The sequence below is a fragment of the Rhinatrema bivittatum genome, chromosome 14 (genome assembly GCF_901001135.1).
Source record: "Rhinatrema bivittatum chromosome 14, aRhiBiv1.1, whole genome shotgun sequence".
Taxonomy (NCBI): domain Eukaryota; kingdom Metazoa; phylum Chordata; class Amphibia; order Gymnophiona; family Rhinatrematidae; genus Rhinatrema; species Rhinatrema bivittatum.
Window position 1 is genome coordinate 19,035,116 of NC_042628.1, and position 14,565 is coordinate 19,049,680.

Consider the following 14,565-nt stretch of genomic DNA (forward strand, 5'->3'; position numbering starts at 1 on the left):
TTGTTCTTACAGTAAAACTTCCATGAGGTAGTAATGTCCTTCTGTGAGGTTAATATTGTTGTTGGCTGTCATTGACTTTCAGGTTTAGAGTCACGAAGGCCTAGTTCACCACTCATCGACATTAAGCCCATTGAGTTTGGAGTAATGGGAGCCAAAAAGGAAACTGTTCAGCCAACTGTACTCCGAAAAACATACGCTCCAGATGACTATTTTAGAAAATTTGAACCAAGGCTTTATTCTCTTGATTCTAATAGTGATGATGTTGACTCTTTGACTGACGAGGAAATCTCGTCCAAATATCAACTGGGCATGATGCATTTTAGTACACAGTACGACCTGTTGCACAATTACCTAATAGTAAGAGTAATTGAGGCCAGAGACCTTCCTCCTCCTATTTCCTACGATGGTGCAAGGCAAGACATGGCTCATTCCAATCCATACGTGAAGATTTGTCTCCTGCCAGACCAGAAGAACTCAAAGCAAACTGGAGTAAAGCGCAAAACCCAGAATCCAGTATTCGAGGAGCGATATGCTTTTGAAATCCCATTTTTAGAAGCCCAAAGAAGAACTTTACTTCTAACGATAGTGGATTTTGATAAATTCTCTCGGCACTGTGTCATTGGAAAGGTTTCAATGCCTCTTAGTGAAGTAGATCTGGTGAAGGGTGGACACTGGTGGAAGGCGATAGTTCCAAGCTCTCAGGTAATAAGCTAACCCGATAAAATGTATATGATAATGGTTTTAATGCATTCTGGGACTTGATAGTATTATTTGATGATATTGATGGTATTTTTGGTATTTCAACTAAGATGGTTCCAAAAATCATGTAGAATAAAATGCTAAGTATAGTATAGTACATCTTCCTAAGGAGGGAATCACAAATTATAGATTATAATTACAAAACAATAACAAGAAAATTGCAAAACAAAACATTGTCAATTAAGGGCTTAAGATAAAAAAAAACCAACCCCATAAGAAGTGTCATGCTGGGTCTGTCCAAAGGTCCACTAAATCCTGTCTTCGATCATTTCAGCTTATAAGAAAGTACCCGTCGGATCCTAATGGAGAGATCCTTTCCACTGCTCATTCTCATGTGATGGTGCCCAAGTCTAATAGTTGGCAATAGTCTTAACCTGTCCAACATTTTTAAATTTCCAGCTATACTACTTTGTATTGACCACATCTTCCAGCAGCCAATTCCACAGTTTGATTGTGTATTGACTGAAAAAAATACATTCTTAATCACAAAAAAAAAAATCTGCTACCATTTACTTTCATGGATTGTCCCTTGGTCCTAGTGCTGTTTGACAGGGTAAATAACGATTCTCTATTTACCAGTTCCACCATTCTCATGAATTTATAAACCCCATCATATCTTCTCCCATCTGAAGAACACTAACCTATTAAACCTTTCTTCATAAGGGAGCAAGTTCATCTCCTTTATCATTTGTTTCGCTCTTCTTTATACCTTTTTCTAGTTCTGCTATATCTTATTTGAAATGGTGTGGACAGAACTGCACCCAGCGCTCAAAAGGTGGCCATTCAACTGATTAATACTGAGGGACTGTAATATTTTAAGTTTTCTTTTCTGTTACTTTCCAAACAGTACATTTGATTTTTTGACCATTGCTGCACACTGAACTTAGGATATAAATAAATATTCTCTACAGTGATTCCAAGGTCCTTTTCCTGGGTGATAACTCCTAATATGGAACCCAGCATGGTGTACAAATAATTGGGGTTATTTTTCCCTATGTACATCACTTCACACTTGTCCACATTACATTTTATCTGCTATTTAGATGCCCAGTTTCCCAGTCTGGCAAGGTCTGTCTGTTTTTTAACTACTTTAAATAATTTTGTGTTATCTAGGGATCTGAAAACCTCGGTCATTGCTCTCTCTTGCAGTTCATTAATGAATTGCTTATTTATTATTATTATTATTATTATTATTATATATATATATTATTACACCTCCTCTGTGAGGCTCTGCAGGATCTTGGGGAAAGAATGAAAGGGCTGTAAACATGCACCAAACTATGAACTCCTGAGAGAGTAATGTCTGATTTTAACGATATTTTCTCCTTTTGACATGTTGCATCAACTATGTTTTAAATTCGAATATTCTTCAGGACTTACAATTTGTGATTTACTTTATTTTTTAGATTAAGAGATCCATATTCAAAAGATTTGCCAGGCTAACTTTGGAAATTAGCCAGACAAATCTTTGGGGCTTAAATTATCCCTCCGCTAAGCGGGTAAATGATTTTTTATGGGAAAATCGTTTCCTGCACAAAATTTAGCCACATAAAAAAAAGGTGGCGCTGGGGGTGTTCCCGGGATGCTGTTAAAGTTTAGTTGGTTAGCCCTGGCCACCTCTGGTTGGATAAATCGGTGTCCTAAAGTTAGCTGTGGAACCTTATCCAGCTGACTTGATCTGGCTCTTCCCCAGGGCTTCCCAAACCTGTCCTGTGGACCCCACAGCCAGTTGGGTTTTCAGGATACCCACAATGAATATGCATGAGATACATTTGCATTTACTGAGTCTCAAGGTATGCAAATGTATCCCATGCATATTCATTGCGGATATCCTGAAAACCCGACTGGCTGTGGGGTCCCCAGGACAGGTTTGGGAAGCCCCTGATCTATGCAGTGGCACTTTTACCTGGATCAGAGCTGCTGAATTTCTGGGTAAAGGGAACCAAACAATTAACCCGTTCAGCCTAGTCCCTCCTCCTGGGGATAACAGGAAATAGGTTTACTTTTCGGGACCTGCCAGGTACTTGTGACTCAGACTGGCCAGTGGCCACTGTTGGAGATAGGATGCTTGACTCGATGAACCTTGGTCTGGGCCCAGCGTGATCTTTTTTATTTATTTAATTTTTTTAATGTTCTAAGTGGCTGGAAAGGCTAAGTTAAAGTGTTAGTTTTAGGAGCTTCATTTTCAAAGGGATTTTTATGTGCATAAGTGGCATTTTGAAAATCAATCAGGGGCCAGTGTTGTAAAAGTACGCAAATGCCCTGGTTTCATGCATGCTTTTACGCACAGTGAGAAAGGCACCCCGGGTTTGGATGGGAGGTTGTAGTTGTAACCTATGCTCATACTTCTTGATTTTAAAAAGCATGCACTTAAGTTATCTCACACAACTTGGTCAACTGGCCAGTTACTCAAGAATTTTCAAGTTAAACTTAGGCACTTAAGTTCACTTTGAAAATATTCAGTAGCGACAATGCGTACAACTTTACTGCTATGTGGGCTCTCTCTTGTAAGATTACCCTCTAGATAGAAGGTTTAACAATTCCTGTAACCATATTTGTAAGTGTTCTGAACATTTTTTGAAGCTGACAATTTTAAAGGAAAATATTTTTAAATTAAATATCATAGTTTGGGAAGTAAAATAATACCAAATGAATGTTAACAGAAGCTTTATGCAAAAATCAAATCAGAAAATTGAAAGCAGTGTAGAGTATGATGCAGAAATTAATTCTGTATTCATTGCACGCATTGGAGTAGGATGGATACATGTGTTATTGAAGGAAATGCCATGGAAGTACAGTAGTGACAAAGGTCAATTGAAAATGTGTCATGATATTTTGTGATAATGTTGCTGTAAAGTAGCTCAAGTTAACATAGACAAAAGACCTTGCTCACATTGGAAAACCATGGCAGCCCTGTTAACTCTACGTGACATTTCATAGGGTACAGTGCAGCACAATGCGTTGAAATGTTCATTAAACCGCATAGCTACTTTTTCTTTTTGGTAGGGATTAACTAAATAATTTTAGGTACAAACACATTTTCCCAGGAATTCAAGGCAGCTTAAGTCAACTCAAAGTGGCAGCACCTTTTGAAGACATAGTCAGAAAGAGCTGTTAAAATGATTACTCTTTCAACAGCTCTTGGGGAGGGAATATAGAGGGAGGAAGAGGGATAGGATTCTTAGCCTTTCCGCAATGGTGACAACCAGTGGCCAGACTCAGGCTGCATCTGTACTGTGCTCTTGAGGGAGCTGCAGTCTATAGCTTCTGCCAAGGACTGTCTTTGTGATAGCTTAGGGTAGATGGGGGGGGGGGGGGGGGGGCAGTTAAGAAAAGGGGTGGAGGGAGGTGGAAATCCCTAGGTAGTTGCAAATGAATGTCCGTGGCACCATAGCCCCAACAGACTGTTTTTTTAAGAAGCCCAAAGGCACAGTAAGAAACTACGAGGCCCAACACCCCCCCTCCTCCCACCCCACAATAGCACTCTGTATTTCAGGCTTTTTTTAGAGCCGTTTAGAAATTGAATCTCCGGGACTAGCCTCCTTTTTTCTCTGGTTCTCCCTAGTGCATCTGTTACATCCCTAGACCTGTTTCCTCATGCATTGCATTTAGCCAAAAAAAAAACCCTCTCATTCTATAATGCAGAGAGAGATATGCCCTGGCAACTCTATTTAAAACTGACCCTCAAAACTAAGTCTGGAAAATACTTTTTTGCCCCTACAAATTCTGAGACAAACGTGTGGAAGGACTGCTTGGGTTGCATAGCAAGAGGTCTAGAATTTCACAGATTCTCACGTGTCTCACTCAGATTTTCCTAAAATTGAACAAAGTTATGACCTGTGTTTTCAAAACTTCAAGCAGGTTGCCAGCTCTCTGCTGTGTGGTAAGAATAAGCCCTCGAAAAGAGTCCTAATGCAACCAGCCACCTTTGGTAATTATGTAAACACTGCACATTCCTTTGATCAAACAGGAAGAAAGACCTGGGGATCCGCTCTTCCACTCATTTGACAATTGAACATTTATCTTTGGTGCTGAGATCTGACCATTGTTCAGTAACTTGTCTACAGCACGTTCATAAGGACCGGGACTCTCCTGAGCGCACCGGCGTGTCTGCAACCCCAGCCTGTGGCCCAGGACCTCATTCTGTGGCCTCCCTTTTACGCGTGTAGCCCTGACAGCTCAATACGGAGAGCTCGGTACAGGGATACAGGGGGGGAGCAGGAAGTGAGTTTCCATCCCCCTAAACTGGAAGGAAACGGAGACATGAGGGGGAAAATGAGGAAATGATAGAGCAGCAGAGAAGGTAGGGAGACCAGATGGGATTGCGATTGGCGAGAGGGGAGCTGGCGCATTGCGAGATCTGCCAGGAGGAAGAATTTGCGGGAGTTTTCCCAACGAGTGGGGGCCTGACCGAACACGCACTCTGGAGGCAGCTTTGATGGGGTCTTTGCCATTGACTGCGGGTTTACATATTGAGGCCCCCGATCCTTAGCAGCGAGGGTCATTAGAGTTTGAGACTAAATTCAGTATTAGATTCCATGTCTGCCAAGTCACAATGGTAGAGATCTTCTGTTTGAGTATTTATATCCCAAACCTTTTGTCGTACGTGCACGGGACTCCATGTGTTGTGAGGGTGAAAGACTGCAGTTGCTGAGCTAGTGCAGCAAGTTTGTTCCTCGCTGCTTGAAACAATTCATGGATACTACCAGCGGTGACTGTGGTCTCCCAGTGCCTGTGCTGAATGTGCCTGTGATTTTGGTGGGAACTACCCTGAGTCATGCCCAGAACTCAGATGAGGGCAAACAGTTGTCAAGAATGCTTCTTCTACTTGATGCCTCAGGAAAACCCCTTGTAATTGTCCTCTTGTATTGATTTAGTTTCAGTGATGGCTTTTTAATGAATCCATACGTTTAACTGCATTTTGATTCCATTATTCAGATTTATACGGTATAAATTGTAGATTGGAGAGTGTTTTTTTGGGGGTTTTTGTTTTTTTTTTGCATGAGTGTATAGTTTTGCCTGGGAAAAATTCTCCCATATTTTGTCAGTCTTCCCAGCCACTCCTGAAGCTGTAACAGTTGCACTTGTTACTGCTTTACATTTGTTACAGTCACCAGTCCTTACTCTAGAAATGCCAGGACAGGGAGCCCTCATTACAAAATAAAAGCGATGTACATACGCAGTGCTGTAGCTGAATTTTATTTGTATTATACGCAACGTGCAAAAGCAACTTCAGTCGGCTATATCCAAGAATTGGTAGAAGGTGGTGAAATAAATAACAGTTGTTGTTTATTTAACAACAAAAGATGGTGATTACAGTTACAAGAATGATTTAATTTGCAGGCACCCAGAGGGGAGGAATGAATGAAAAAGGACAAAAGGCTTGCAGTGACGATTTACAGAATTTTAAAACCATTTTTAGAATACTAGATTACTACTTTCTAGTAGAAATAGCCCTGTCCTCGCTGCACTACTATTTTTCATTAAAGTAGTATATTTACTAAGCCACGGTGTTTTCCTAGACACAGCTTTGTAAGTCCCCGTGGATTTTCCCACAGCTGAATGCTCATTGTGGCCCCATAGCCCAGAGCCACCATCTTCTTAAAAGACCCGAGTGGTCCAGACAGTGCCTCCCCCCCCCACCACCCAAATCCCCTTATGAGACTTGAGGGGGGGGAGTGACATTGTTCCCCCCCCCCCCTCCATTACCACTTGAAGCACCCAAAGTTTAAAAAAAGGCACTTTTGAAGGTAATAGTCCCTGGGCATAGACCCCTCCCCTCTGCCTCAAGCCCCTCCCACTTTATGAAAATAATCCCCCCCCCCTTCTGAGCTCGCACCTATCCCTTCCAACCTCTCCGGCCCTTACCTAGCGAATCCTGGTGGTGCAGTAGTGCCCAGGTCACCTTCTAGGTCTCCAAGCCTGGGGCTGCCATTTTGAGTATCAAGATACAACAAGTAATGCCCTGGGTGACCAAAGATTGAAATCTGAAAAGAAAACAAGGAACTTACTGGAAGGACAATAAGTACAAGGCAGTGGGGATACTCAACCAACAAGGGGCTGGACCAAGCATGGAACAGCAAGGTCAGCACAAGGGAAACACACGGACAAGGGGCCTACCGGCAGGCCAAGACAGGACAGAAGCAGTGTTAGGGACCATGTGAGCAAGGTAGGTCACTGAGAGGCCTAACGCAGGACAAGGCTGGGAACACACAGGCAAGGAAGGCCACTGGGAGGCCTAGACAGAACGAGAGCAAGTCAAGGAATCGGAAGAAGGATACTAAGCAAAGAGCACGAAGCCAAGGGGCCAAAGGCACAGAGAGGGGATTCCAGACTGAGGTGGGAAGGTTTTACAGGGCTGGCCTTGCTGCATCACGCAGCCTTCAAGGTGGAGGCTAGAGCGGATCTGAGTAGCCCACTGGGGACCCCTGCTGGCAGGGAGCCCCCTAATAGCCAGCTTGATTACAATTTACCTGCATAAAATACAGGTTTATGTGCACAAATGGCTTGTTATAAAATTGCGTAGGGGTTGTGCACGTACAAGTACGTGGAATCTGATTGTGCACAAAAGATAAGCATTCCAGGAGACAGTTGGGGTGGAGTTGGGATTTATGCACATACTTTTTGAATTTAAAATGTATGCACATAAATTAGCATGTACACAATTAGCATGCAGAAAGCAGGTGTAACACATTCTGTAATTGTCAACGTGAACTTATGCGCATAATTTCACTTTAAAAGTTGGCGTAATCTATGTTTTTGAAAGGCATAAGTTATGTGGATTGTTATAAATTTACCTCCCAATGCACGTTACTGCATTAATCCACATTCATGTTGACGTGATCTAATGTACAAAAGTGGTTAATGACCTGCATCACTTGCAAATGCATACAAAACAGCTCATTAATATTAAAATTGATTACCACAAATTGTATTAAGCCACATGGTTAACAGTAATCCACTGGCTAACACTCAATTGTAAGAATACTTCAAAAGGCATGGTTAGGTTTTCTTGTGAGCTGCCGATCTGGCTACCTCTCTCTCTCTCTCCTGAGAAGAAGGTTCCTCCGTGGCCCAGTTCCTCCCAATGCGCACACACACAATACAGACACTTCAGAATCAACGACTGGCCTGCTGTGGTCAAATCTATACTCGTTCCTTCATCTCCTGCCTGATGGTGCCCCCTCTGTAACCCTGTCAGTGCCGAGGAAGGGCCTCCCCAGCCTGATGAGCCACCTGTGCTTATCCCCACTGCTGCCTGCCCCATCTGATACAACAATAATGGCATAATGGGGCAGGAGAGATCTTCACTGCTTCCTGCCCTGCTCACCCTGATGGACAAAATGGTGTTGCCTGATGTAAGGTACTGCTGTGCCCGAGAGAGCAGCTGTATTGGCTAGCCCGTGTGCTAAAGGATAAAACTCAAAATACTTTCATTTTCAAAGCCATCAGAAAGAGGCAGTAATCCTATTTATTCAGTCCCATCTCAGTACATGTTCCCTCGTGAGGTCTTGTGTTTTAAGTTAATGGGCTGTTGCTGGTAAGTGCCCCCTCGCTACGCAAGCTCATCATCGCGGGACCTTCTCTGTCATCGGGCCGTTAACGTTGGAAAGCTTTACTTGAGGTTCTGCGATTAATCACAGATTCTAAACTTTTCCTCAAAAAAGATAAAAGCAATTTTGTTGCAGGAGGCTTTCTCTGAGAGACGGGTTGGTAGTTTTCCTCTTGCAGATGGAAGTGTGCATATTTTGGCAGCCATTTTTGCTGTCAACATTCTGATTGTTTGTTTGTTTTTTCAAATGATTGGGTTTTTTTGCAATCCGCCTAGCACAGCTGGCCCAGGATAGGTGGAATGGAAGAATTTTTAAATAAATAATGGAGTGCATCAGGCCTGCCAGTGCCATTATGTCCATCAGAGCAAGTGGGGCAATATGTAGTGGGACCTCTCCTGCCCCCCTATCTGCCATTATGGAACTTTTTCTTAATAAATTAATTTCCCAAAGTCAGTTTTGTCTTGTATGTTGCTGTTGACTAAAGAAGCTTAATGGGAAGCAAGTAGCTTTCCTGTGTATTTCTACGGTGTTACATAGAAATAAATAGTAATAGTAGGATGGGCTTGGCTGGGGAGCTGAATGGCAGCAGCGGGGACGGGAGGACATAGGGCCATGGAGGTCCTTCCTTGACACAGGAGGTATGCGGAGAAGGAGGACTGAGCTGCAGCAGGTTCTTCCTCGACACTGAGAACTTGTGTGTGTATGTGTGTGGAGGGTGATGGGGGTGTGGGGGGGGGTGTGTGTGGGGGGGTGGATTTGATCACAGCAGGTCCATTATTGACAGTGAGGGTAATGCAGGGGGAAGGATGCAGTTGCGGGGGTGGGGGAGAATAAGACCTTGGAGAGGGCCTTTATTAGGGAGGCCATAGAGACTCGGGGAGATGATTGGAGCCGGGACATTGGGGCTGACATTATTGCACTCACCTTACTACTGCAGTAAAACATCCTCTGTTAATGCCTGATGCACTATAAAGCTTTGCACCGTTTACTACATGGGTGTTAAACTAAGCACTAGTCATCACATTGAATGAGACACATTAATGGACAATTTTAATTCAGCCTAGTACTCTGGCCCCCTAATTCACTAATTATTAGCTCATTAACTATAATGATAGACCACTGTGATCATTTATAATTTTCAAGTAACCTGTAAGATAGCTGACAAGACAAATCCAGTCTTCAAGCTGTGAAATTCAGATTTAGAAAGGGAATGGTGAATAAAACGGAAAATGTCATAATGCCTCTGTATCGCTTGATGGTGAGACCGCACCTTGAATACTGTGTACAATTCTGGTCACCGCATCTCAAAAAAGATATAATTGCGATGGAGAAGGTACAGAGAAGGGCGACCAAAATGATAAGGGAAATGGAACAGCTCCCCTATGAGGAAAGACTAAAGAGGTTAGGACTTTTCAGCTTGGAGAAGAGACGACTGAGGGGGGATATGATAGAGGTGTTTAAAATCATGAGAGGTCTAGAACGGGTAGATGTGAATCGGTTATTTACTCTTTCAGATAACAGAAAGCCTAGGGGGCACTCCATGAAGTTAGCATGTGGCACATTTAAAACTAATCTGAGAAAGTTCTTTTTCACTCAACGCACAATTAAACTCTGGAATTTGTTGCCAGAGGATGTGGTTAGTGCAGTTAGTATAGCTGTGTTTAAAAAAGGATTGGATAAGTTCTTGGAGGAGAAGTCCATTACCTGCTATTAATTAAGTTGACTTAGAAAATAGCGACTGCTATTACTAGCAACGGTAACATGGAATAGACTTGGTTTTTGGGTACTTGCCAGGTTCTTATGGCCTGGATTGGCCACTGTTGGAGGCAGGGTGCTGGGCTTGATGGACCCTTGGTCTGACCCAGTATGGAAAAAATTTGCTGTCCTGCTGTCTGTGGAGAAACCAGACCATAGAGAGAGTCTTCTGAGATATTGGCCCAGGTGGAAAGTTTCTTGCTGCACTTGTCTCTTCATTTTTTAGCCAACTAATTTAAAAAGAACCATTTCATTATTTTCAGGCTTTGAGTGACTGCTTTATATGGGAAGTTTTGGAGAGGAAATGACCAATTTTTATGTTAATGGTTTCTTATTAGCCTGCAGCAGTACCTTCTATTTTTTTTTTGGCAGAAGAACAATGTGAAACAAATCTGAAAACTAACTAAAGAAAACGATAATGAAAAATGCAAGCGACCTGTTATGTTGTAGGACTGTGGGACTCTCTGTTGCACGGCGCTCACTGTAAACATTCCTCAGTGTCATGAGACAGATAGTGACTGGCATTCTGGGGTCTAAAGTTCAGATTCTGCCGCCATGGCCACTGGTGTATCCTGGGCAACCGATGTTCAATTAATATCTTCCTGCACCCGGCAAGCTGTTGCCCAGCAACACAATTTCTCTGGCAGCACGGCCAGTGCGCCAGACTCCATCAGGTCTCCTTCATTTTCTGAAAAGGTATTTTTTTCCCTCTCCACGTCATTAGTCTAATGGAGCTGCTTTCTGTCAGAGTGGAAATTTGTCCTTCCTTGCAGTTCCTTGTGTTGATGTAAAAAGACCAGAAACCTCCCTCTTGCATTGACCTATTGACTCTCTCATTCATTGCATCTCATCTCAGAGTATTGCAGAGGACAGAGGGGTTTTTTTGTTGTTTTTTTTTTGCACAATGTTATAGCTTTGCCTATGCTTGATCGAACAAGACTTCAGATATTACCTTAAACAGGAACATTATTTCCCTGTAACACACTGTTCACAGAGCTTAATTTATAGAAAAAAAAAAAAAGAAGAGGAACTGTGGAAGAGAGGGGGTGAGATGGGTGGGACCAGGGTCAGGTGTGACCTGTGCAAAGGGCCAGGACCAGGACCAGATGTGAACTCTCTCATACTCACTGTTGTGGGCGAGGACCTTTGGACCGAGGTGGAGATGGTCCCCACTGTCAGCTGGTGGAGTTGGCTGAGGCAGAGGCCCAATGGGAGCTTCACCTACACCAGCCCATGTTCCCCTTAGGTTGAGCCCTTGGGTGCCGGGGCCTGCAGGTCTTAGGCGGGGGCATCTGCAGAAGAGCTGAAGATCCGACGAGGAGATCAAGAAGTGGGCCGGGGTCCGAGGCAGGCGTGGTTAAAGAAGAGCCCAAGGAACCGAAGATCCGTCCAGAGGGAAAGCGGGTTGGATAGGCAGGCAGGGAGGTGAGGAGCAGCGCAGGCGGGAAGCCAAGGAGACAGAGAACACCAAAGGAACTGAAGAACTGACCATGAGACAGAAGACAGAAAACAACAAAGACCACTGGAACTGAAGACACAAAGACCAGGAAAGCAGGTAGGGGGTGCTGAGGCAACTGTAGAGTGCTACAGGGCAGTAGGAGACCTGTTGTCGAGGCATCAAGGCAGGACATTTTACAGGCCAGCACATCAGATGTCATCCAAGGGCACCATGGCTTTCTCCGTCATGGGCCCTTTAAATTACCTTATGTCATGCACGTGTGTGCCTAAGAGGCTCAGGGAAGATGCAGGAGTGGCAGCGTCTGCCAAGAGAGGGCCCGGTGGCTTCCAACTGTGTTTGAAGACGACACAAGGATAAAGTTGTACCTGCTCTTCAGAGGGCGTAACTTAATGCATGTGCACTTACACGCATATATTTTAATGTCTAAAAATATGTGCATAACTGCCGACTACCCCAGGCCTAGCCCTCCTCCTCCCCCCTTGGAAGGCTTCTCCTCAGTGCACATAAAATTGGGTTATGTGTGTAATTTTGTGTGCACTGAGCAATGAACTCTTTTAGAACAGCCACGTATGGGTTTAATGCTCACAAATTATCCTTTTAAAGCTTTTCACATGGTCAAAAATAGGAAAGCTATCTGCAACAAACCTACCTCTTTTACAAAATCACACAAATATATTTTAACAGTATGCCCTTATTTTTAAGGTTGACCGTAGTCTTAATGCAAAAATCACTTTCAAAGGTGCCATTTTTCCCATTGGCATTTGCGTTAAAACACATTCTTTGGCTGACACTAATACCAACATGATCCTAAATAATATTCTTATCATCTCTCTTAACCTATTCTAAACCTCACTTTTCTTTCATTCACAACTTTATAGCCTCTCTGTTTCACAGACATCCTTTCTCAACTTACACACTTACACTTAGGTCCCATATACTTTTCACAAGTATGTAAGCACATTTCTACACAGCATATATCTATATTGCTATGTTTTCTGCAGTATCTGAATGTAATATGCTTTGAAGTGCTGAAAAGCAAAATTTAAATCAAATAAATAAAGACTGTAGGGAAACTGGAAAACACAGACTATATTGTAATTCAGTAATACTAGATTATCAAGAATAATCAACCACACTGATAATAGCAGTATATAATACTACCACAACAATCAAATGACTTTGATACAAGCTAACATAGACATATATCACTCATACTGCTCCTTCGTAACACACATGCTAAACTTCACTTTATAGTTTACCACTGTTCAGCCATTCACAACCAACAGGTCATACAAAAACTGGCACCACATACTAAAATGAGAACAAATATAAACAATTGGAATTATATAAAACAAAAGTAAATCAAAATAAACAACATCTTCATCCTGTTCCTCATAGGCCAAGGGAATAGTTGTAACATGATGACGCAGGGTTACAGAAAAGGATCCGAGTCAATTGGTGTTTGGCCAAATATACATAACTTTTATTCTTACACAAAAAACAATAGCAGTAATGTAACTAGCAGCAAACACCAAGAAATCCTAGGCAATGTAATCATTAATGTAATAGCAAAGCATATGATTATGAATATGAGTACACAAGAAAAAAAGAAATATACGCAGGACCACTTATGAGAATGGCCCAGAGAAAAAGATATTTTCAGGTCACTTCCCTGACAGTGATCCCTGCATGGTCAGCACGTCTGAAAATAACTTTGGAATAGTGAACGAATTTGGTGTTGGGGCATTGCTCACTTGTCTGGAGGAGATAGTGGTACCAGGACACAGAAGGTCATGGAGCAAAGTCTGAGTCATTGCTCAGATCTGTGTCAACAGTCACTTGGACTCTCCTGTCCAATATACCCTATTTTGCAGAGCTAAAGTTGGGCTGACATCCAACTTTGGGCAGGTGGCCAGTTCTGGGCCGACAGCCAGGGGTCTCTGAGCTGTGCAGACACAGTTCCGTTTTCTCTGTTCTTTGCTATACTGTCATCATCCCAACTAAGACGTTAACCTAGGTGGGGAACTGGTGATATTAAGTTGGAGGCCCCAAAAGTAAAAAAAAAAAGTAAAAATTAAAAAAAAAATTAAAAATCGGCCCGTGGGTCGGAAGACGGACGCTCAATTATGCCGGCGTCCATTTTCCGAACCCGTGGCTGTCAGCAGGTTTGAGAACTGACGCCAGCAAACCCGCTGACAGCTGCCGCTCCTGTCAAAAAGGAGGCGATAAGGACATGCTAGTGTCCCTAGAGCCTCCTTTTACCGCAGGCCCTAATGTGCATAGACCACCCTCCTGAATCGCATGCCCACGAGAGTGGCCTGTGCGCGCACTCGCCTGCTCTCCCACGCATTTTTCTGAATCGGCCTGTGTGGCAGCAAGATGATTCCTCATTCTGAGCTACAGAGAGCTAAAATAGCTACTTCCTCTTTTGCGTACTGCAGTATCTTCTTAATGTAAGGGAGGCATTTTCTTGTTAAAGTAATCTTGCAAAGTAAAATTTCAAAACAGTTTCTGTAACTATTAAATTGTCTTACAATATTATAGTTTATTTCAAGCAAGCCACAGAATCACTTCCAACCTATTTGGTCTTACAAGAAGTTCCTCAGTTCTGGACCTATGGTCAATTTTGGGTTGATGGCCAGAGATGGTCTAACTTTCTAATCTTACAATAGCAGATGGACCTTACTGATGTTTTCATGTCTGAAATGGTGACAGGGTCATTGTTTCTAATTGAGGAAAGTTTCCATGTTATCCCATTGCCTCCACATTGTGCTTCTCTCTCATTGGGGCATTAAGATGCTCCTTATTGCGTGCTTCCAGCTAGATGTCTTCCATATACCAGTCCCTCACCTTAATACAATGGTATCAGTGGAAGGATATGACTGTGTCCTCCTCCCTTCACAGACTTGCTGGAATTGGGGTGCTAGTGCTCCTCCTTCATATACCTGTTGCTTCTTAATGGATAGAACACGTCAGCTATAGACTATATTCTCCAGCCTCCCTTCTCACAATACATTCACTATTAGCTTAGAGCTAACA

General features: G+C 42.9%; 1 protein-coding gene across 1 annotated transcript in view; it reads left to right on the plus strand.

Annotated features, from left to right (window-relative positions):
* The window catches only part of SYT17 (synaptotagmin 17), a 64,980-nt gene that overhangs the window by 14,248 nt on the left and 36,167 nt on the right, over positions 1–14,565 (plus strand). Inside the window, exon 5 of the mRNA XM_029577443.1 lies at positions 83–702. Coding sequence (XP_029433303.1) covers positions 83–702 — 620 coding nt within the window. The remainder of the gene's footprint in view (positions 1–82; positions 703–14,565) is intronic.